The sequence below is a fragment of the Pseudopipra pipra genome, chromosome W (genome assembly GCF_036250125.1).
Source record: "Pseudopipra pipra isolate bDixPip1 chromosome W, bDixPip1.hap1, whole genome shotgun sequence".
Lineage (NCBI taxonomy): Eukaryota > Metazoa > Chordata > Aves > Passeriformes > Pipridae > Pseudopipra > Pseudopipra pipra.
The window spans coordinates 5088093-5111378 of NC_087580.1; the positions used below are offsets into that span (position 1 = coordinate 5088093).

Genomic DNA, 23286 nt, shown 5'->3' on the forward strand with positions numbered 1-23286 from the left:
GCAGAGATGTTGTAGAGCAAAGACTCCCTTCAGGTTGGAAGGAAACTCTGCATTCAGTGAGCTGCCTGGAGAATGTGTGCCCACAGCTCTGTGGGAAGCTGCCAGCAGGGAATAACATTCCCAAGCAGCTGCATCTCTGCCCGGAAGGAAGGACTGTCTGCACGTTCAGACACTTCTGAGTTTGACCCTTCAGACCATAGTGACCCTTTCAGAGAAAACGCTGAGGACAAGTGTGTTTGAAGAGCTCAAGCTGACTGAGAAGGGCTGCAAAGCATCCTGGAGAGCTGATTTCCAAGATCTCCGTGGGCATTTGGCACCTTGATAAACTTCTCTTCTTCCCTCAGTGCCCAGGGAACACCAGACAAGGTCACACAAGGGTTTTATTTATTGGTTCATATAATTTTATTTATTAGCATCTAAAACTTTATTGATCTGTTTATATAATTTCATTTATTTGTATAAAATTCTAATTATTTGCTTATTAATTTTAAATATTTGTTTATGCAATTTTATTTATTTGTTCATATAAGTTTATTTATTAGCATCTATAATTTCATTCAATTGTTTTTAAATTTCATTTATATTTAAATATTTTATTTTTCATATAATTTATACTTTTATATGTTTATATAATTTTTACTTGTTTAATTTTAACCATTAGTTTCATTTTATTTATTTATTTGTGATTAGTTGTTATATAATTTTAATTATCAGCATATAACATTTGATCTATTCATTCATATAATTTGATCTATCAGCAGATATAATCTGATATTTTTGTTGATATAATTTTAATAATTTGTTTATAAAATTTAATTTGTTTCCATAATTTGTTTTATTTGTTTCTATAATGTGATTTACACATTTATATAATTTTATTTAATCGCATATAGAATTTTGTTTCTTTGAATATATAATTTGATGTATTTCTTTATATCATTTGATTTCTTTGCTTTCAATCCTTGCTTTTCCCTTTTCCCAGCCAGGGCCTCTCTGGTTCCTGGGCCGTGTCTGGGGGGTCATTAAAGCTGATTCCGGAGGGGATTGCCCGGTTTGCAGGGACAGCCCCAAAGACCACCTTTCCTTCCCTTTCCTCTTCCCCTTCCCCTTCCACTTCCCCTTCCCCTTCCCCTTCCCCTTTCCCTTTCCTTTCCCTTTCCCTTTCCGTTTCCCAGCTGGAAAAGGCTGGGAAGGGTCTGGAGGAGCCTCCCCCATGGTACAGTTGGTTTTCCAGCAGGGACGGAGGTCTGGGAGTTTTGGCAGAAGGAACATCGGGATTTATTCCCAGAATAAGGAAATATTGACCAGAGGGAAGTCCAAGCCTATATTTACTCCGAGTTTCCCTAAATCCAAGTGTTTCCAGGGAGTGAAATGCCGAGTGCAGACCCACAGATTCCCAGGGCCGGGCATTCTCCAAACTGGGTATCTCAGTTTAACCAGATTACAACTTAGAAATTCAGAGACTTCAGGTGGAAGTGTGGAAAAGGAAAAGAAGCAGCTTTTTATTGAAAAAATCGGAATAAACAACAAACAGTGCAATCAAAAACTTTCAGAAGAAGCAAAACAAAGTCCCAAATCCCCAGATGAGGAGGAGAAACCGGGGAGCACGTCAGCCTGGAGCACCCCCTCAGCTGGCACTGGGGTACAGCCCGGCCCCCCCAGCACCGGGGGCACACTGGCAGGGGGGCCGGGGGGGAAAGAGGGCAACTGGGGGAAACTGGGATGGAGACTGAGGGGGAACGAGAAGGGCTCAGGGGGCGATGGAGAGGCTGAGAAGGAGGTTGGTGGGTGCTGGGAGGGCTGAGAGGGGCTTTGGGGAGTCCTGGGGGCAACTGGGAGGGAGTTTGGGGGAGCCTGGGTGGGAGGGGAGGAAGGCTGGGGGGGGTTGAGTTGACTGGAAGGGGTTCTGAAAAGTCATGAGGGGGCTGGGAAGGGACTGGGAGGGGATCAGGGGGGTCGTGGAGGTGATGGGAGGGGAGTTGGAGGGTCCTAAAGCGGCTGGGAGGGGCTTGGTGGGATCGCAGAGGGGCTGGGAAGGGACTGGCAGGAGGTTTGAGGGACCCCCGGGTGGGCTGGGGGAGAGCGGGCCGGGCTCTGTGGGGTGCCGGGGGGTGCGTGGGAGGAGGTTTTGGGGGTGCTGACCCCCCCGGCTCCCCCCAGAGATGCCACCGGACACCGTCCGCAGCAAGATCCTGGTGGGGGTCGGGGGCTTCGTCTTGGGCTTGGTCTTCCTGGCGCTGGGGCTCGGCTTCTACCTGCGGGAGAAGGTACAGGGGGGTCCCCAAAGGGGGGTCGTGTTCCCCCCTGCTTCCCAGAGCTTGTGGGCCCCCCCTGCCCCCCCAGCCCCTTTGCTCTCACCCCCTTTTCTCTCCCCACAGAGCTCCTGAACCGCCGGCGGCCGCAGCCCCTCCCCGTGGCCTCGGGCCTAGCCGGGACCCCCCAGTCCATCCCCATGCTGAGTTTGGGGGGTCGTCTGTCCCCCCTTCCCTGCTTTTGTTCTCACTCCAGCCGGCTGCTCCCAGTGTTCCCAGTAAAGCTTCCCAGTTCTCTGCAGTCCTGGTTATTTGAGGCATTGAGGGGGCTCTGAAAATCCCAGGAACAGGGGGGTTTGGGCACTCCAAGCTCCTAAAATCTTGGAAAAGAGGAGTTTGGGCACCATCATTGTCTGAAAAACAAGGGAACTGGGGGGTTGGGAACATTAGGACCTCAAAAATCTTGGTAACACAAGGGTATGGGCTCTCCTAGACCCTAAAAATCCGAGGGGCAGGGGTTTGGGGCACTCCCAGAGCACAAAATATTGGAAAAGAAGGTTTGGACCCTCTCAGACTCCATCAAAATCCTGGGAACAGTGGGGTTTGGGCACTCTCAGACCCTCAAAATACTAGGAAAAGGGGGTTTGGACAAATGTCAGCCTCCTGAACCCTTCGAACAGGGGGGTTTGAGCTCTCCCAGATTCAAAAAAAATCCTGGAAAAGAGAAGTTTAGGTACTCCCAGACCCCCAGAATTGTGAAAACAGAAGGGTTTGGGCACGCCCAGATCCCAAAATATTAGAATAGAGGGGTTAGGACACTCCCAGACCCTAAAACTCCTGAGAACAGGGGGGTTCAAACACTCCCAGACTCCCAAAATCTCACGAACAGAGGGTTATTTGGCACACCCGGCATCCCAGACCCTCATTCCCACCTATCCACGACACTCCAAACCCCAATCCCAGCAATCCGGGAACCCCCAAAACCCACCTTGAACCCCCCAAGGCCCGGGCAGGGTCAGCAGCAGCAGCCAATGGGAGCGAGAGCTGCTGTTGCGTCATCAGCTGCCGGGCAGACCCGTCCGGAACGGAGCCCTCCCCGAGCTCAGCCAATTGGAGACCGCCCTCAACTCATTTTGGGGGCCCGTGGGAGCTGCGGGTGCCCTGGCTGGGCAATTTTGGTGGGCCCTGAGCTTTGGGAGCCCTGGCTGGGCGTTTTTGGTGGGCCCTGAGCTCCCCCCTCCCCCGCAGCCCACGGACCCCCCGAACCCCCCAGCCCCGGGGCTGCCGCGGGGGCCCCCAACGGCCCTCAGCCAATCCCAAAGCGCCCACGCCGCCCGCGCCCAATCCCAGCGCACCGCGCTGATGACTCATCAGTCGCCGGGAAGACGCCTCGAAAAAAGGGCCCCAACTGCGCCCTCAGCCAAGCCCAGCGCGCCCCAAACCCCCCAAAACGGCGCCGCCCGGCTGGTTTTGGGCTGTCAGCAGCTGTCCGGCGCTGGGCATGGAGCGTGTGCGGGGAGCTGGGGCCGTGCTGGCGGTGCTGGTGGTGCTGGGAGCCCCCCCGGCTGCGGGCGAGGAGCTGTCGGGTGAGGGGGGGGGCGGGAAGGGGGGTGGGGTGTGAAAGGGGGGGCAAGAGGGGAGAAAAGAGGGTGTGGGAGCCTCAGAAGTGAGTGCGAGGGGGGTCAGAAGGCCCAGAGTGAGTGGGAAGGTGGTGGGAGCCCCAAAGTGAGGGCGGGGGGTCTGGGGATTGGGGGGGACGGTGGGAAAGGGGTGGGAGAGAGGGACAAGGGGGTGTGGGAGAACAGGCAGAGGGGTGCCCTGGGGGTCCCTGGGTGTCCCTTGAGCCCTGGAGCGGTTCCCTGGGGCTCTGGGGGGGTCGGATCCGCGTGGGGGTGGTCCCGACCCCCCTGTCCATCCCCGGGGGGCTGATGGGGGGGTTCCCCCCCAGCCAAGAGCCGATGCTGGGGCGGACGTGGGGCAGAGGGGGGTGGGAAAGGGGGGTCCGGGGTGGCCCCCTGAGCTCCCAACCTGCTGTGGGCGGCTGGGGGATGATGGGGGGGACGGGGCACCCCCTGACCCGTGTCCTACACACACAGGGGTCTTCCATTATCTGAGAAAGCTCGAGTGTCACTTCATAAACGGCACCGAGAGGGTGAGGTTCGTGGACAGGTACATCTACAACCGGGAGCAGCTCCTGCATTTTGACAGTGATGTGGGGGTGTTTGTGGGGGACACCCCGTTTGGGGAGATCCAGGCCAGGAGAGCAAACAGCGACCCAGAAATCATGGAGCGCAAACGGTCTGCAGTGGACGTGCTCTGCCGGCACAACTACGTGGGGGTCACCCCATTCACCGTGGAGAGGAGAGGTGAGCGTGGGGCAGAGCGGGTCCCCTCGGGCCCTGCCCCACAGAGCTCCTGAGCCACCGGCGGCCGCAGCCCCTCCCCGTGGCCTCGGGCCCAGCCGGGACCCCCCAAACCCTGCGCTCATTTGGGGGGGTCGCCTGTCCCCCCCTTCCCTGCATTTCTTCCCACACTAACCAGCTGTTCCCAGTGTTCCCAGTAAAGCTTCTCAGTGCTCTGCAGTCCTGGTTGTTGGGGAGAGGTTGGGGGGCTCCGAAAATCCTGGGAACGGGGGGGTTTGGGCACTCCCTGACCCCAAAATATTAGAAAAGAGGGGTGTGGACACTCCTAGGCTCCAGAAATGCTGGAAACAGGAGGTTTTGGATACTGTCAGATGTTAAAAATCCTGGGAACGGGGGGGGGGGTGGGTTTGGACACTCTCAGAACTACAAAATCCTGCAGAATGGTGGTTTAGGCACATCCAGACCCCAAAAATCCTGGGATTGAGGGGTCTGGACAGTCCAAGAGCCCAAAAATCATCGGAACAGGGGGGCTGGAAACATTCAGACCCCCAAAATATTGGCAACACAGAGGTATGGCCTCTCCTAGACCTTTAAAATCCCAGAAACTGGGTGGGTTGAGGCACTACCAGGGCCCAAAATATTGAAAAAGAGGGACTTGGACACTCCCAGACTCCAGAAATCCTGGGAACAGGGGCTTTGGGACACACCCAGACCCTCAAAATCCTGAGAACAGGGGGGTTTGGGACACGTCTGCCCCTCAAAAACACCAGAATAGGGGGGGTGGGAACATTGACCCCCTAAAACTCCTCAGAACAGGGGGTTTTGGGCAATGTCATCCTCCCAATAACCCAGGAATGTGTGTTTGGGGTCTCCCAGCCCCGAGAAATCCTGGAAAGAGAGGTTTGGGTACTCCCAGACCCCAACTTTTTGAGGAGGGAGGGGTTGGGGGGTCCTGGAAAGGCACTGGGAGGGCACTGGGAGAGACTGGGAGGCACTGGAGGGACTGATGGTACTGGTCCCTGTCACTGGTGTCACTGGTGTAACTGGTCCCTGTCACTGGTGTCACTGGTGTAACTGGTCCCTGTCACTGGTGCCACTGGTGTTACTGGTGTCACTGGTCCCTGTATCTGATCCCACTGGTGTCACTGGTCCCTGTAACTGGTCCCTGTCACTGGTGTCACTGGTGTCACTGGTCCTACTGGTCCCTGTCATTGGTCCCAGTGGTCCTTGTCGCTGGTGTGTCACTGGTGTCACCGGTCACGACTCTGGGGGTCCCCGGGGATGCTCAAACGGGGCCGTGCGACTCCCAAAATCCAAGAGGGACGAAGATCCCTCCCAGACCAAAAGTGCCAGGACAGAAATCTCCTCCTGCCCAGGGAGTGTGAGCCCCCTCTGCCCCCATTCCCCCCCAGCCCCTTTTGTCTCCCCCCTTTTCTCTCCCCCCCTTTTCTCTCCCCCTTTTTCCCTCCCCCCCTTTTCTCTCCCCCCCAGCCCCTCCCCGTGGCCTCGGGCCCAGCCGGGACCCCCCCCGATCCCAACGGCCCTCAGCCAATCCCGAAGCACCCACGCCGCCCGCGCCCAATCCCAGCGCACCGCGCTGATGACTCATCAGTCGCCGGGAAGACCAGGCTCCAACACGGCCCCAAACCGGCGCCGGCCTTTGCCCTCAGCCAATCCGAGCGCGCCCAAAAACCCCCAAAACGGCGCCGCCCGGCTGGTTTTGGGCTGTCAGCAGCTGTCCGGCGCTGGGCATGGAGCGTGTGCGGGGAGCTGGGGCCGTGCTGGCGGTGCTGGTGGTGCTGGGAGCCCCCCCGGCTGCGGGCGAGGAGCTGTCGGGTGAGCGGGGAGGGCGGGCAGGGGGATGGGGTGGGAAAGGGGGGGAAAGAGGGGAGAAAAGAAGGGGTGGGAGCCCCAAAAAAGTGAGTGCGAGGGGGGTTTGAAGGCCTGGAGTGAGTGGGAGGGGGATGGGAGCCCCAAAGTGAGGTTGGGTGGGTCTGGGGATTGTGGGGCCGGTGGGAAAGGGGTGGGAGAGAGGGACAAGGGGGTGTGGGAGAACAGGCAGAGGGGTGCCCTGGGGGTCCCTGGGTGTCCCTTGAGCCCTGGAGCGGTTCCCTGGGGCTCTGGGGGGGTGGGATCGGCATTGGGGGGGTCCCCAACCCCGCTGTCCATCCCCGGGGGGCTGATGAGGGGGTTCCCCCCCAGCCAAGAGCCGGTGCTGGGGTGTCCGTGGGGCAGAGGGGGGTGGGAAAGGGGGGTCCGGGGTGGCCCCCTGAGCTGCCAGCCTGCTGTGGGCGGCTGGGGGATGATGGGGGGGACGGGGCACCCCCTGACCCGTGTCCTGCACACACAGGGGTGTTCCAGCACATGTTTAAGTACGAGTGTCACTTCATCAACGGCACCGAGCGCGTGAGGACCATCCTGAGGCGCATCTACAACCGGGAGCAGTTTGTGCACTTCGATAGTGATGTGGGGGTGTTTGTGGGGGACACCCCGTATGGGGAGAAGGTTGCCAGGAACTTGAACAGCGACCAGGACATTCTGGAGTACGTCCGGTCTCTGGCGGACGGGTGCTGCCGGCACAATTATAAGATTGATGCCCCGTTCAGCGTGGAGAGGAGAGGTGAGCGTGGGGCAGAGCGGGTCCCCTCGGGCCCTGCCCCGGGAATGACCCTGGAGCCCCTCAAACCCTTCCTGGGAATCACCCCAGACCCCCCAGCCCTCCCTGTGTCCATCTCCGTGCCATTTGCTCCCTCCCAGTCCATCCCAGTCTCTCCCAGTGCCCCCCCGCGTCTCCACCCCGCTGGGCCCACCGAGCTCCCGCCCCTCAGCCAATCCCAGCGCGTCTCTCTGATGACGCTCCAGTTGCCAGGCAGACCCAACAAAGACTTCCCTCACCACCACTCAGCCTCCCAGTCCTGAGCGCTTCCTTCCCAGTCCACACCAGTCACTCACAGTCACTCCCAGTCCTTTCCAATAATTCCCAGTCCCTCTCACTCCATTCCCAGTCGTTCTCACTTCACCCCCACATCTCCCAACTCTCTCCCCAGTGACCCCCCAGCCCAGCCCTTTCTCCCCCACTCTATTCCCACTCCCTCCCACTGTCATCCCAGTCCCTACCAATGCCCTCCAAGCCCTCTACCCTCCCTCCCAGTGCCCCCCAGCTCAGCCCAGTGTCTCCCCCGTCCATCCCAGTGCCCCCCAGCGTGTCCATCTCGCTGGTGCCGTCGAGCTCCCAGCCCGGCCCCGGCCGCCTGCTCTGCTCCGTGATGGATTTCTACCCTGCGCCGGTGCAGGTGAGGTGGTTCCAGGATGGGCAGGAGCTGCCGGAGCACGTGGTGGCCACCGACGTGGTCCCCAACGGGGACTGGACCTACCAGGTGCTGGTGATGCTGGAAATCCCCCCCCGGCGCGGGGTCACCTACAGCTGCCAGGTGGAGCACGTCAGCCTGGAGCACCCCCTCAGCCGGCACTGGGGTACGGCCCGGCCCCCCCAGCCCCGGGGGGACAACTGGGGGCAACTGGGGTGAGACTGGGGGCAACTGGGGGGGCTGGGAGGGGGATGGGAGGGTCCTAAAGGGGCCAGGAGGGGCCGGTTGGGATCCCTGGTGGGGCTGGGAAGGGACTGGCAGGAGGTTTGAGGGACCCCCGGGTGGGCTGGGGGAGAGCGGGCCGGGCTCTGTGGGGTGCCGGGGGGTGCGTGGGAGGAGGTTTTGGGGGTGCTGACCCCCCCGGCTCCCCCCAGAGATGCCACCGGACACCGTCCGCAGCAAGATCCTGGTGGGGGTCGGGGGCTTCGTCTTGGGCTTGGTCTTCCTGGCGCTGGGGCTCGGCTTCTACCTGCGGGAGAAGGTAAAGGGGGGTCCCCAAATGGGGGCCGTGTCCCCCCCTTGCTCTCCCACAGACTCTGGGCACCCCCTGCCCCCCAACCCCTTTGCTCTCACCCCCTTTTCTCTCCCCACAGAGCTCCTGAGCCACCGGCGGCCGCAGCCCCTCCCCGTGGCCTCGGGCCCAGCCGGGACCCCCCAAACCCTGCCCTGATTTGGGGGGGTCGCCTGTCCCCCCCTTCCCTGCATTTCTTCCTGCACTAACCAGCTGTTCCCAGTGTTCCCAGTAAAGCTTCTCAGTGCTCTGCTGTCCTGGTGGTTGTGGGCTGTGATGATGGGGCTCCAAAAATCCCACCAACCAGGGGGTTTGGGTACTCTCAGACCCTCAAATTTCTGGGAAAAGCGGAGTTGGGACAAATGTCAGGCCCCCAAGACAAACGAACAGGGCTGTTGGGGCACTCCCAGTTTCCAAAATATTAGAAAAGAGGGGCTTGGACACTCCCAGACTCCAGAAATCCTGGGAACGGGGAGGGTTGGGCACTCCCAGACCCAAACAGTCCTGGAGAAAGTTGGTTTGGGCACATGCAGAGGCCCAAGATTCTGGGAGGGCTTGGACAATCTCAGACTTCAGAAATCCTGGGAATGGGGGGTTTGGCACATCTAGGGCACAAAATAGTGAAAACCGGGGATTAGACACTCCCAGACCTGCAAAATCCTGGGAACAGGGGGGTTTGGGCACTCCTGGCTCCTCAAATCTTGGGAAAAAGGGGTGTTGGCACCATCAGTGTCTGACAAGCAGAGGAACAGGGACATTGTGGACATTCGGACCCCAAAAATCTTGGGAACACGAGGGTGTGGGCTCTTCTAGACCCTAAAAATCCCAGGGACAGGGGGGTTGGGACACTACCAGACCTGAAAATATTGGCGAAAAGGGGTTAGGACACTCCCAGACTCCATCAAAATCCTGGGAACGGGGGGCTTTGGGCATCTTCAGACCCACAAAGTCCTGGGAAAAGGGGGGTTTGAAGCACTCTCAGACCCTGAAAATCCTGGGAAAAGGGGGTGTGGACAAATGTCAGCCTCCTAAACCCCCATGAACAGTGGGGTTTGTGCTCTCCCAGCCCCCAAAAAATCCTAGAAAAGAGAAGTTTAGGTACTCCCTGGCGCCCAAAATTGTGAAATCAGAGGGGTTTGGGCACTCCCAGACCCCAAAATATTGGAAAAGAGGGGTTAGGACACTCCCAGACCCTAAAACTCCTGGGAACAGGGGGGGTTATTGGGAACCCTTGGCCACCCAGAACCTCATTCCAACGTATCCAGGACACCCCAAACCCATCCCCAGAAATCCGGGAACCCCCAAAACCCACCTTGGACCCCCAAGGCCCGGGAGGGGTCAGCAGCAGCAGCAGCCAATGGGAGCGAGTACGGTTGTTGCGTCATCAGTTGCCGGGTAGACGAGCCCAGAACTCAGCCTTGATCGGGCTCAGCCAATCAGAGACCGCGCTCGGCTCTCGCCTCTTCAAATTTTGGGAAAAGGGGGGGTTTGGGCACCGTCAGAGTCTGAAAAATATGGGAATAGAGGGGGTTGGGAACATTCAGACCTCAAAAATTTTGGGGACACGGGGTGTGGGCTCTCGTAGAGCCTAAAAATCCCAGGGACAATATTTTCCAAAATATTGGAAAAGAGGGTTTGGACGCTCCCAGACTCCATCAAAATCCTGGGAACGGGAGGGTTTGGGCATCCCAGGCACTACAAATCCTCGGAACTGGGAGTTTTGGGCATCCCAGAGATTAAAAATCCTGGAGAAAGGTGGTTTGGACACACCCAGACTCCGAAAATCCTGGGAAAAGGGGGGTTTGGGCAATGTCAGCCTCCTGGTAAACCAGGAACAGGGGGGTTGGGGCACTCCCAGACCCCCAAAATCTTGGAAAAAGATGGTTTGGGCACATCCAGAGGCAAAAAATCCTGGGAACAGGGGGGTTGGGGACATGTCAGCCCCCAAAAAAAACTTGGAAAAATGGGGTTTGGGTACTCCCAGACACTAAAAATCCTGAGAACAGGGGGGTTGGGCACTCCCAGACCACCAAAAATCCCGGGAACAGGGGGGTTGGGACAAACCCAGACCCCAAAAATCCCGGAAAAGGGAAGTTGAGCTGCACCAAGACGCCCAAAACCGCAGGAACGGGGGGTTGTGGTCACACCCAGGTGCCCAAAATCCCGGGAAAAGGAGGATTTCTCACCTTTTTCCCCCCTCTACCCCCCCCCCCCCCCCCCCGCAACCCCACCTATCCAGGTCACCTCAAACCCCATCCCCAAAAATCCGGGACCCCCCAAAAACCCACCTTGGGCCCCCAAAATCCCGGGAACAGGGGGGTTGGGGCTCTCCCAGACACTAAAAATCATGGGAAAAGGTAGTTTGGGCACATCCAGAGCACAAACATCTTAGGAACGAGGGGGTTGGGGCACTCCCAGAGCCCAAACTATTGGAAAAGAGGGGCTTGGACAGTCCTAGACTCCATTAAAATCCTGGGAACGGGGGGGTTTGGGCACCTTCAGACCCTCAAAATCCTGGGAAAGGGGGTTTGGACAAATGTCAGCCTCCTAAACCCCCACGAACAGGCGGGGTTTGAGCTCTCTCAGCAACCAAACATCCTTGAAAAATGGGCTTTAGGTACTCCCAGACCCCAAAAATATGGAGAACAGGGGGGGTTGGGCAGCCCCCGAACCACAGAATTGTGGGAACAGAGGGGGTTGGGCAACCCCAGACCCACAGAATTTAAGGAACAGAGAGGTGTGGGCACTCCCAGACCCCAAAACATTGGAAAAGAGGGGTTAGGACACTCCCAGACCCTAAAACTCCCCTAAAACTCCTGGGAACAGGGGGGTTTGGGCACTCCCAGACTCCCAAAATCCTGGGAACAAGGAGTTATGAGGCACCCGCGGCCACACAGAACATCATTCCAACGCATTCAGATCACCTTAAATGCCATCTCCAGGAATCCGGGACGCCTCAAAACCCACCTTGGACCCCCCCCAGCCCCGGGGCTGCCGCGGGGGCCCCCAACGGCCCTCAGCCAATCCCGAAGCGCCCACGCCGCCCGCGCCCAATCCCAGCGCGCCGCGCTGATGACTCATCAGTCGCCGGGAAGACGCCTCGAAAAAAGGGCCCCAACTGCGCCCTCAGCCAAGCCCAGCGCGCCCCAAACCCCCCAAAACGGCGCCGCCCGGCTGGTTTTGGGCTGTCAGCAGCTGTCCGGCGCTGGGCATGGAGCGTGTGCGGGGAGCTGGGGCCGTGCTGGCGGTGCTGGTGGTGCTGGGAGCCCCCCCGGCTGCGGGCGAGGAGCTGTCGGGTGAGCGGGGGGTGTGAAAGGGGGGGCAAGAGGGGAGAAAAGAGGGGGTGGGAGCCCCAAAAGTGAGTGGGAGGGGGTTTGGAAGTCCAGGACTGAGTGGAAAGGGGGTGGGAGCCCCAAAAGTGAGTGGGAGGGGGTTTGGAAGTCCAGGACTGAGTGGAAAGGGGGTGGGAGCCCCAAAGTGAGGGCGGGGGTTTCTGGGGATTGGGGGGACGGTGGGAAAGGGAGGGGGGAAAGGGGTGGTGGGAGAGCAGGGAGAGAGGTGCCATGGGGGTCCCTCGGTGTCCCTTGAGCCCTGGTGGGGGGTTCAGTTCCTGGGGCTCTGCAGGGGGTTGTATCCGCATTGTGGGGGTCCCCAACCCCCCTGTCCATCCCCAGGGGGCTGATGGGGGGCTGGGGTGTCCGTGGAGCAGAGGAGGGTGGGAAAGGGGGGTCCGGGGTGGCCCCTTGAGCTCCCACCCTTCTATCGGGTGCTGGGGGATGATGGGGGGGACGGGGCACCCCCTGACCCGTGTCCTGCACACACAGGGGTGTTCCAGTGGATGGGAAAACAGGAGTGTCATTTCATCAACGGTACTGAGGAGGTGAGGTTCCTGGAGAGGCACTTCTACAACCGGGAGCAGCTCCTGCATTTTGACAGCGATGTGGGGGTCTATGTGGGGGACACCCCATTTGGGGAGATCCAGGCCAGAGACTATAACAGCCACCGTGAATATCTGAAGTACAAACGGGGTCAGGTGGACACGTACTGCCGGTCCAACTACAAACTTGGTACCCCGTTCAGCGTGGAGAGGAGAGGTGAGCATGCGGCAGAGCGGGTCCCCTCGGGCCCTGCCCCGGGAATGACCCTGGAGCCCCTCAAACCCTCCCTGGGAATCACCCCAGACCCCTCAACCCTCCCTGTGCCCGTTCCCGTAGCCTTTTGCCCACTCCGAGTTCCTCTCAGTCCATCCCAGTCTCTCCCAGTGCTCCCCGCGTCTCCACCCCGCTGGGGCCACCGAGCTCACGCCCCTCAGCCAATCCCAGCGCGTCTCTCTGATGACGCTCCAGTTGCCAGGCAGACCCAAACCAAAGAGTTCCCTCCCCAGGACTCAGCCTCCCAGTCCCGATCGCTTCCTTCCCAGTCCAGCCCAATCATTCCCAGTCTATCCCAGTCATTCCCAGTCCATCCCAGTCATTCCCAGTCCCTCTAACTCCACTCCCAGACCCTCACAGTCCATTCCAAGACCCTCTCACTCCATTCCCAGACCCTCTCAGTCCATTCCTAGTCACTGTCACTTCATTCCCACATCTCCCAACTCTCTCCCTAGAGCCCTCCCAGCCCAGCCCTTTCTACCCCAGTCTATTCTCAGTCCCTCCCACTGCCATCCCAGTCCCTCCCAGTGCCATCCCAATCCCTACCAATGTCCTCCAAGCCCTCTCCCCTCCCTCCCAGTGCCCCCCAGCTCAGCCCAGTGTCTCCCCCGTCCCTCCCAGTGCCCCCCAGCGTGTCCATCTCGCTGGTGCTGTCGAGCTCCCAGCCCGGCCCCGGCCGCCTGCTCTGCTCCGTGATGGATTTCTACCCTGCACCGGTGCAGGTGAGGTGGTTCCAGGATGGGCAGGAGCTGCCGGAGCACGTGGTGGCCACCGACGTGGTCCCCAACGGGGACTGGACCTACCAGGTGCTGGTGATGCTGGAAATCCCCCCCCGGCGCGGGGTCACCTACAGCTGCCAGGTGGAGCACGTCAGCCTGGAGCACCCCCTCAGCCGGCACTGGGGTACGGGCCCGGCCCCCCCCAGCACCGGGGGCACACTGGCAGGGGGCAAGGGGGGAAAAAGGACAACTGGGGGCAACTGGGAGGGAGTTTCGTGGGTCCTGGGGGTGCTGAGAGGGGAGTTGGAGGCTCCTAAAGGGGCTGGGAGGGGTTGGGTGGGATCCCTAAAGGGGCTGGGAAGGGACTGGCAGGAGGTTTCAGGGGGTGCTAGGTGGCCTGGGAGAGTCTCTGGGAGGTTTTGGGGGTGCTGACCCCCCTGGCTCCCCCCAGAGATGCCACCGGACACCGTCCACAGCAAGATCCTGGTGGGGGTCGGGGGCTTCGTCTTGGGCTTGGTCTTCCTGGTGCTGGGGCTCGGCTTCTACCTGTGGGAGAAGGTAAAGGGGGGTCCCCACGGGTTGTGTCCCCCTCCTTGTTCTCCCACAGCCTCTGTGCAACCCTCTACCCCCCCAACCCCTTTTCTCTCACACCCTTTTCTCTCCTCACAGAGCTCCTGAGCCGCCGGCAGCCGCAGCCCCTCCCCGTGGCCTCAGGCCCAGCCGGGACCCCCCAGTCCATCCCCACGATGAGTTTGGGGGGTCGTGTGTCCCCCCAAGACCTGCTTTTAGTCTGACCCCAGATGGCTGCTCCCAGTGTTCCCAGGAAAGCTTCCCAGTTCTCCCCAGTCCCTGTTATTGGGGGGCAGTGAGGGCAGGGGGGAGGGGATCCCTCCCCCCTGAGAGAGCTTTACTTCTTCTAAAAAGAAGAAGTAAAGAGCTTTCCTTCTTCTAAAAAACCAAGCAGGAATTTTTCTTTCCCCTGCCCCACTGGAAAAGAAAGATGTTCAATGGGGGAGGGGGCTTTGCCTTGGGTGACTCACACCCACAAAAGAACTGACCCAGCCCACATTGCAGGTTGGGAGCCCTCAGAAGGCTCTGGGGGGGTGGAGGTTTTTGCTTTCTCCTGGGCAAAGGGCAAGGCCCTTCACTTTGGCCTTAACTCAGACAAGGGGTGTGTTGGAGAGGCTCCGAGGTCCTTTTGTTCTCGGCCTGCTCATCTGGCTGTTTGCTGGTTCCCGTTTGCCTTCGTTTCCTGTGCCCTGTTCTGCCCCAGCCCGGACCTGCTCGGACTTCACGGGAGAGGTTTGACCCCCTGTACCAGGGTGAATTTATGCTGATTCTTTTGGTCTGTGTTTGGCCCTGCCACCTGTAAAAGCTTTGCTCTTTCCCTGCCAAGTTATGGGAAAACAAGCCCTGATAAACGGGAAAGTTGTCCTTGAAGAGAGCTTCTTGTATAAACTGTTGTAATCGGCATTCTGTGATTGGCCAGTTGTCCTCCAAGGTCGCTTGAAGGAGAGTTTGAGAAGGAGGATGAGGAAGGCTCCGCTCCAGACTCAATTAAGAAAGACCCCCAAAACACACTGCGTGTGCGTGAGGGGATTTCCCACGTTCTCACGCGTGCACAGAAGAGATGCACTGAGATAACAGGAGGGTGGGACTGAGGGCCTAGGGACGTGCAGAGGCCGCCCGGCTCCCCCCAGCCAAGGCCTGCCAGGCCCCACCAGCAGCGGCTGCTGGCCCAGTCACTTCCAGTCACTCCCAAGAGGATCCCAGTTGCCCTTAAGGTGGTCTCAGTTGCTCCCAGTCCCCCCCAGGATGGTTCCTTTCCCTCTCAGGGACTCCCAGTCTGAGTCCAGTCTGGCCCCAGGCACTTTCAGGCACTGCCTGGAGGAGGCCATTTGCCCCTGCATGGTCCCAGTTGCTCCCAGGATGATCTCAGCATGTGTCCAGTATGTGTCCCAGTATGGCCCCAGGAACTTGCAGACACTTGCAGTACAAATCCAGTTTGATCCCAGTCATCCCAGTATGGTTGCAGTGCCTCTCACATACTCCCAGGAGTATTGCAGTCACTCCCAGTATGGTCACAGTATGAGCCCAGCAGGGGCCCAGCTGCTCCCACTATGATCCCAGTTGCCCCCCGTGTGGTTGCTCCAGGATGGATCAGGAATGGGGACCCCTTTGTGCCCCCCCCCTTGTGTCACCCTGTTCTGGGGGAGCTTTGGGGGGACATCTGCATGCCAGCACAGCATCCAACACAACCCAAAGTGTACTGGGACCCCTTTGAACTTGGGAATTGAGGGGAACCATGGAAAACCCTTGTCAGAGAGAAAATTGGGTGACCCGAGTCCTGGATGCTTTTAGGAAAGAGGTCTAAACATGTCTTGAAGAATGGAGGGGGGTGACTTTTTTATTCTTGACCTTTCCAGTTCTCCATTTGGGGGCAGGATGTCCTCTGGGCCAATGTTTTGTTCCCTTTGCAGTGAGTGCAGCCTCAGAGGGCTGAGCCCTCTCTGGCTGGGCTTGGCCTCTCCTGCAGAGACTCAGGCCTGGCTGGGCTGCCCCAGGCAGACGCTGCAGGAAGAAGAGCTCAGGCCGCCTGGCTCTGGTGTCCCTGGGGCTCAGCCTGTGCCCCATTGCTGGGCAGGGGCTGAGCCCCACCTCTGCCTCGGGGCCTTGGCCAAAGGGCTGGCAAGGAAGAGGCCCAGCAGCCTTGGGGCCTGCCCAGTTTTCCTCCTCCCTGGGGGCTCTCAGTCCTCCCCTGACACCGTGTGGGCCCAAGGCCTTGCTGGCTTCGGGCTCACGGCCCGCCGGCACCATCCCAGCGGCCTGACCCCCCTCCTTCCCCTCTCTCCAGCCTCTCCTGCCTTTTCTGGCAAGGGGCCATCCAAGGAAAACCCCGGTTCTCAGCAATGGCACCTGTGGCATGGCTGCAAGGCTCGAGTGGGCCAGGCAAGAGCAGGAGCACCGAGAGCCTGAGGAGCCAGGAGATGCCCTGGCTGGGCATCGTGCTGCTGCGGGACGAGCTGACACCTCTGCACAGTCTCTGCCCGTCCCTGCCAGCCGACTTCTGCCCAGGCTCTGGGCACGGGGACGCAGCCCTGACAGTTTTCAGCCACCGCGCTGTTCCACAGAGGCTGTGATGTCACAAGGCCCTTGCCTGGCAGCCAGGAGATGGGCAAGGCAAGGCAAGGACGGAGCCTCTGAGCCACCAGCACGCTGTCCCCAAAGGCTGGGCTGGCACAGAAGCCCAGAGTCCCTGAGCTTGGCAGAGACTTGTGAGATCAACCGGGGTCCAGCCTACGCCCCATCCCCAGCACGTCAAGCAGACCACAGCACTCAGTGCCATGGCCAGTCTTTGCTTAAACACCTCCAGGGACGCTGACTCCACCACCTCCCTGGGCAGCCCATTTAAATTCCTGATCCCTGTTTCTCTCCCAAAAGTCCTGCTCCTGTCCCTGGCAAACAGCCCCTGACAGGCAGGTCCTCGTGTCCTCTTGTCCTATCGCCTGTTGCCTCGGAGAAGGGGCTGACCCCCACCTGGCTCCAGCCTCCTGTCAGGAAGTTGTGGACAGGGAGAAGGTCAGCCCCAAGCCTCCTCTTCTCCAGCTTGGAGAAGCCCAGCTCCCTCAGCTGCTCCTCACAGGACATGCACTGCAGACCCTTGCCCAGCTCCATTGCCCTGCTCTCCACCCACTCCAGCCCCTCAAGGTTCTCCCTGAATTGAGGGGCCCAGAGCTGGACACAGCACTCCAGGGGTGGCCTCACCAGTGCCCAGTCCAGCAGAAGCATCACTGCCCTGCTCCTGCTGCCACACTCTTTCTGATCCAGGCCAGCCTGCCCTTGGCCTTCTTGCCCACCTGGGCACCCGCTGGCTCAGGTTCAGCCTCTGTCCACCAGCACCCCCAGGGCCTCTCCCACGGGGACCCTTTGCAGCTCCTCTGCCCCCGGCCTGGAGCTGCAGGGGGTTCTTGTGGCCAGAGGCCCCAAAGGCACCAAAAGCACTCTTGAACCTCATGCCCACGGGCTCGGCCCAGAGGTCCAGCCTGTCCAGGTCCCTCTGCACAGCCTTCCTACCCTCCAGCACATCCACACTGCAAGCCAGCTTGGGGTCCTCTGCCAATTTGCTCATGGAAGACTCAATGCCCTCCTGCACATCCCCACGAAAAATAGGCAACAGGACCGGGCCTGTTACCCAACAAGTTCTAGTGCTTGACAAAGGAGCCCACCCAGCAGTGGGGAGAAACTGCTGGCAGGAGATTGAATGGGGGCAATAGACAATGGATGATGGACAAGTTCTGGGCCTTGGCCATTTCTTAGAAAAACAAAGTAAAAGCTTAAGGCCTGCCATATTTCAGTGGTCGTAGACCTGGCAGAGAAATCTATTTTTGAGACCTGGACACCAAGAAGGCAGAATTTCTAAACCACAAAGACCCTTAGAGAAACCAGAGACAAAGACAAAACTAACACAGACAGTTACTGAGGCTCTCTCTATCCAGGGAAAAGACAAGAAAAGGACAAAAACTGTGGACTAAGTATCATGCAAAGTGAGAAATCAAGAACCAATAGAAGAGAGAATAAGAATTCCTGCAGAGAACTGGTAAACCAAGGGACGGGAATTCTTTTGTCTGCTAAAATGTAGAAATTGTTAAGAGTTTTGAGAACTGATGTACAGGTGTCAGAGAGCAATTGCCGTGTCCCTTCAGCGCTGAATGAAGTAGGGTCACCTCTGGAACCCAACCAACTGCTCAGAGATTTTATTCTCTGGCTTTCACTGACAGTTTCTGGGGACCCAGATGAGACAAAGCAGTGCCGACAGGGCAGAGCAGAGGAATCGTTGGCCCTGCAGCGTGTACCAAAGGAGTTTTGGGGAGATCTTCCAATTCCCTGGTCTGGAGAGTTCACCACGCCTTCTTTTCTGGGAAAAAGAACAGGCCATGAATTTTGGGGACTTGATTTTAAGGCCTTTTGCCTGCACATAAGGCACAGCAATGGGAAGGACGCAGCGTGAGGCTGAGAGGTTTCTGTCATGGTTTGTGGGCTTGGGTGAGATTGGGCCAGAATTACAGGACACCTCTAAAATCTGGGCTTTGGGAAAGGTTGGGGAGGGTTGGGAAAGGTGATCAAAGGGTGGTTTTGCCTGAGGGGTTAAACATGAGAGTGGGTCTATCTTCCCAATTCCCAAGAGAAGAGATCCCAGAAAGCTCCCCTGCAGGTTGTATATTAAGGAACAGGAGAAGAGACCGAGGGTAAGGGGTTTCTTTCCTGGAGGGCAGGGCTGTCGTTCACTTGCAGGAGCCCTGAGCTGAAATTGCCAGTCTGACTGCCCAAACTGAACACAGCTGAAGATTCCTGCCAGACAAAAAGGGCCAGCAAAGAAAGCTCTTGCTGCCCATGGAGTGCCCAGGGTGGCCCCCCAACTGCATCTGAAACCGAAAGGTTCCAGGCTTTCTTTCCTGGGGGAAAGGCCGTGACATCCCAAAGAGTCCCGTGGCAGACAGGTGGGGCTGCACTGTGGGGGTGTGAGGTGTTGGTTCTTTGGTTTCCAGGGGCTATTCCAGAATGGAGAGGACAGGCTGTGACACCACAAAGGAGCCCATGGTACAGGGGTTGGGCGGCACTAGGGGCTGTGAGACATTGGTGTTTTGGTTTCCAGTAGCCATTCTGGAATGGAGGGGATAGGCCGTGACATCACAAGAGCGCCCATGGCACAAAGGTGGGGCTTCACTTTGGGGTTGCAGGGCGTTGGTTCTTTGGTTGCCAGGGCCCATTCCGGAATGGAGAGGACAGGCTGTGACACCACAAAGGAGCCCTTGGCACACGGATGGGGTTGAACTGTCACATGGTGGGGACTTGGTTCTTTGGTTTCCAGAGGCCATTCCAGAATGGAAAGGATAGGCCAGAATGGATAGGACAACAAAAGGGCCCAAAGCACATGGGTTGGTCTGCACTATGGTGTGGGGTATTGGTTCTTTGGTTGCCAGGGCCTATTCTGGAATGGAGAGGACAGGCTGTGACAAGAAGTGCCTGTCAGAACTGCAAAGACGGACACACAAGTATCTTATGTGGGCATATTCTCTGCTCTGCCCTGCACACCCTAGTGCTGGGGTCAAAACTCAGCCTCTCTGCTTCCCTCTCCTGAGGGACTTGTTCTTAGACATCCCTTTCCCCTCCCGGTAATTCCCAAGCCTGTACCCGGCTCTCATCCCCTCTCTGGCTCAGAGTCCTTGTACTGGGATGGAGTTGTGATGATATTTTTGGTCTGTGTTTGGCCTTAGCCACCTGCAGTAGTTTCTTGTTCTTCCTGCCAAGTTCACTGATAAAACACTAAATTTGGCCTTGGAGGGAGAACTTCTGTATAAACTGTTTTAATTGGTCTCCTGTGATTGGTTAATGGCTCGTCAAGGGCATTTGGAGGAGAAAGTGATGATGAGGTGAGGAAGGCTCGCCCCCAGACTCAATTGGGAAAGACCCCCAGGACTCACTGCGCCTGCGTGAGGGGATTTCCAAAGTTCTCACCCATGCACAGAAGGGGGGCACTGACATAACCAAGGGGGTGGGATTGGGAACCCCTGACGGGGCAGTGCTGGCCACCCCTCCCCGGGCAGGTGTGCTCAATGAACTGTATAAAAGCAGACACGCTTTCCCTGCTGGGGGCCGGCTCTACACGAAGGACCAAGTTGCTTTTAGCGGGGACGCCTGCTGGAGTGGGAGCCTGCCAGCCCTCCGGAACACGCAGCTGCTGCAGAGAGGCTTTAGAAGTGGTTAGAGTGGGTAAGACTCTCTTATAGGTGACACCTGGGTGAGTAGGGTGCTGTGCCTTCCTTTTAGGGTCTTTTTGTTCACTTTTCTCCTCCCTAATCCCTTTCTCTTGAGTGCCTATGTTTTCACTGTTAGCCACCTTTCATAATAAATAGTTACTTTCTTAAGTAGCAAGGGTGTCTAGTTTTTCACCTTCCAGTATCTCTCGGACCTTTTCCCTCCCTGATACACGGCATGTGCCTAAACCACCTTTCTCCAGGATTTTGTAGTTCTGAGACTGTCCAAACCCCCCTGTTCACAGGATTTCTGGAGTCTAGGGGTGTTCACATCCCTCTTTTGTGATATTTTGGGGTCAGGGAGTGTCCAAACCCTCCTGTTGCCAGGATTTTTGAATCCCCCCCACTTCTCCCCAGAAACCAGGAGTGTAGAGAACTGGAAAGCTTCACTGTGTGAAGCACCCCTCTGCCTATTCTCCCAGACCGCCTTTCCCCCCTCTCCCACCCCTTTCCCACTGTCCCCACAATCCCCAGACCCCCCGCCCTCACTTTGGAGCTCCCACCACCCTCCCACTCACTCTGGGCCTTCTGACCCCCCTCGCACTCACTTTTGGGGCTCCCACCCCCTCTTTTCTCCCCTCTTTCCCCCCCGTTCCCACCCCCTGCTCACCCGACAGCTCCTCGCCCGCAGCCGGGGGGGCTCCCAGCACCACCAGCACCGCCAGCACGGCCCCAGCTCCCTGCACACGCTCCATGCCCAGCACCGGACAGCTGCTGACAGCCCAAAACCAGCCGGGCGGCGCCGTTTTGGGGGGTTTGGGGCGCGCTGGGCTTGGCTGAGGGCGCAGTTGGGGCCCTTTTTTCGAGGCGTCTTCCCGGCGACTGATGAGTCATCAGCGCGGCGCGCTGGGATTGGGCGCGGGCGGCGTGGGCGCTTTGGGATTGGCTGAGGGCCCTTGGGGGCCCCCGCGGCAGCCCCGGGGCTGGGGGGTTCGGGGGGGTCCGTGGGCTGCGGGGGAGGGGGGAGCTCAGGGCCCACCAAAAATGCCCAGCCAGGGCTCCCAAAGCTCAGGACAATCCAAAACCGGCCACCCAGGGCTCCCACAGATCAGGGGAACCTCAAACAGAGGATAAATTGACCCGGAGCTCAGAGTTGCCCCAAACAAGAGGGAGATGGGGGGCTGAGGATGCCCAATCCCCTTTTTCCCAGCATTTTGAGTTGCACTGGGTCTTAGTTAAACAAGATTACAACTTAGAAATTAAGAGACCTCAGGTGGAACTGTGGAAAAGGAAAAGAATCAGCTTTTTATTAACAAAATCTGAATAAACAACAAATAGTGCAACCAAAAACTTTCAGAAGAAACAAAACAAAGTCCCAAATCCCCCGGTGGGGGGGAGAAACTGTCCCGGCAGTTCAAAGCTCTCTCAGCCCCGTGTGCTCGCAGCCAGCAGTGAAGGAGTCCCTTTTCCCAGGGGCAGTCCCCAAAGCAGAACACCTCGCTCCCAGATGGGTCGGTCTCTCTCTCTCTCTCTCTCTCTCTCTCTCTCTCTCGGTCGCTCTCCACGAGGTGTCCCGTGGGGAAAAAACTTCCTCTCAGGAAAAGAGACCAAGGTGGCCAAAACCAGCTCCCGCTCTGTCCGGTCCCGGACAAACCCCAAAAGCCCCCGAACAAAGGACCCCCCGCCCTCCCCGCGGCCACCGCGGTGTCCCCGAGAGCCGCCCTCCCCCCACTGCCCCTGCCCAGCGCCTGCGGCTCCGCTCCAACCCACCCCATCCCGGGAGACACAGATGGGAATGGGGGGGACACTGGGAAACAATTCCAACACCTCTTTTCAAACCTCTGACACCTGGTTCCCAGACATTCCCAAAGAAGGGGTTTCCCGTGGCCTTGAGCCAGGGACCGACCTTTGTGTTGAACCAACTCCTGCAGAGACACGTTCCCATCCCTGTCCCCATTCCCATTCCTGGGGTTCCCATCCCTGTCTCCATTCCCACTTCCTGCTGTGCCAACCTGCTCCCAGTGTCCCCGTTCCTGTTCCCACTATCCCTATCCTGGTCTCCCATGTCCCCATTCCCATTCCCGGTGTCCCAATTCCCATTCCTGGTGAATCCAACCTGCTCCCAATGTCCCCATTCCCATTCCTGGAGTTCCCATTCCCATTCCTGCTGTCCCCATTCCCATTCCTGGAGTTCCCATTCCCATTCCCATTCCTCCAGTGTCCCCATCCCTGTCCCCAATGTCCCCATCCCAGTCCCCCCTGTCCCCATTCCTATTCCTGGTTCCCACAGAGGAACTGCTGGATGCCGGAGGAGGGAGCCAGGATTTATTGCCCAAAGCAGGAGATTTTCACACCCAAATTAAAGCCTCAGGAATAATTGTGGTCCTGGGTTTCACACGGGAAAAAGCAGGAAGTTGATCCATCGGGAAGAGCCGCAGGGGGGCCGGGGTGGGTGGGAGCAGCGGGATGAGCTCTGACAGCAGCTCCTGCCTTTCTGCAGGGAGAGGGAAGGGGCAGATCCAGCTCCGGGATTGCTCAGGCTGTGATTCCTGCTGGGATGAGAGCGGGGAAAGGAGTCACCATGTCCCTGTTCCCATCCCAGGGGATGGAGCCGGCTGTGGAGCCCAGGGAGAGTAGGAACTGCTCCGGAATCCCACCTGATCCTGCTCCGTCCATCTCACCACAATCCCACTCCATCCATCCCACCCCAATCCCACCCCAGAATCCAGCCCTGATCCCAGTCCACAATTCCACCTGATCCCACTCTGGAATCCTGTCCTGAGCTGGAATCCCCTTCCAATCCCGCTCCAGCCATTAGGCCCCCATTCCCCTCTGGAATCCCGGCATCCATCCTGGGATCCCTGCCCAGAGGATCTGGATCCACACACGCTGCTGGGACTCACTGGTGGGCGCGGGGTCGTATCCATTCCCCTCCCTCTTCCCTATGGAAAGAAAGTGGGATCAGCACCCGAGGCACAGGATCCCTGGAATGCTGCCGAGCAGAACCGTGCCCCTTCCCTACCCCCATCCCGGGAGTTACCGGATCGGAGCTTCCAGACACCGACTCCCACGAGGCCGATGATGATGATGATGGCAGCGATGACGGACACTGTGTCCTAGTTAGAACAGCTGGGACCGATTCCTCACTGGATGGGTGTAGCCCAAAA

At 58.4% G+C, this 23286-nt stretch overlaps 4 protein-coding genes and 2 long non-coding RNA genes across 7 annotated transcripts in view; 5 read left to right on the forward strand and 1 right to left on the reverse strand.

Moving 5' to 3' along the window:
- LOC135404808 (zinc finger protein 74-like) overlaps window positions 1-23286 on the reverse strand; it is a 190224-nt gene that overhangs the window by 65614 nt on the left and 101324 nt on the right. The window lies entirely within an intron of this gene.
- The window catches only part of LOC135404518 (uncharacterized), a 177061-nt gene that overhangs the window by 59780 nt on the left and 93995 nt on the right, over window positions 1-23286 (forward strand). The window lies entirely within an intron of this gene.
- LOC135404521 (uncharacterized) lies at window positions 2056-4834 on the forward strand. Its single transcript, XR_010425713.1, has 2 exons — window positions 2056-2267; window positions 4663-4834. It is a non-coding gene; the product is annotated as an uncharacterized LOC135404521 (long non-coding RNA).
- LOC135404450 (class II histocompatibility antigen, B-L beta chain-like) lies at window positions 6238-8679 on the forward strand. The gene is made up of 5 exons (XM_064639203.1): window positions 6238-6451; window positions 6966-7235; window positions 7808-8089; window positions 8358-8464; window positions 8577-8679. Exons 1-5 carry the CDS (start codon window positions 6367-6369, stop codon window positions 8583-8585), a joined length of 753 nt encoding a protein of 250 aa, XP_064495273.1. The 5' UTR covers window positions 6238-6366; the 3' UTR covers window positions 8586-8679.
- The window catches only part of LOC135404453 (class II histocompatibility antigen, B-L beta chain-like), a 77648-nt gene continuing 65057 nt past the window's right edge, over window positions 10696-23286 (forward strand). Inside the window, 1 exon segment of the mRNA XM_064639205.1 lies at window positions 10696-11790. Coding sequence (XP_064495275.1) covers window positions 11706-11790 — 85 coding nt within the window. The 5' untranslated portion in view covers window positions 10696-11705.
- LOC135406234 (class II histocompatibility antigen, B-L beta chain-like) lies at window positions 13141-14672 on the forward strand. Its single transcript, XM_064640673.1, has 3 exons — window positions 13141-13548; window positions 13816-13959; window positions 14638-14672. Exons 1-3 carry the CDS (start codon window positions 13194-13196, stop codon window positions 14670-14672), a joined length of 534 nt encoding a protein of 177 aa, XP_064496743.1. The 5' UTR covers window positions 13141-13193.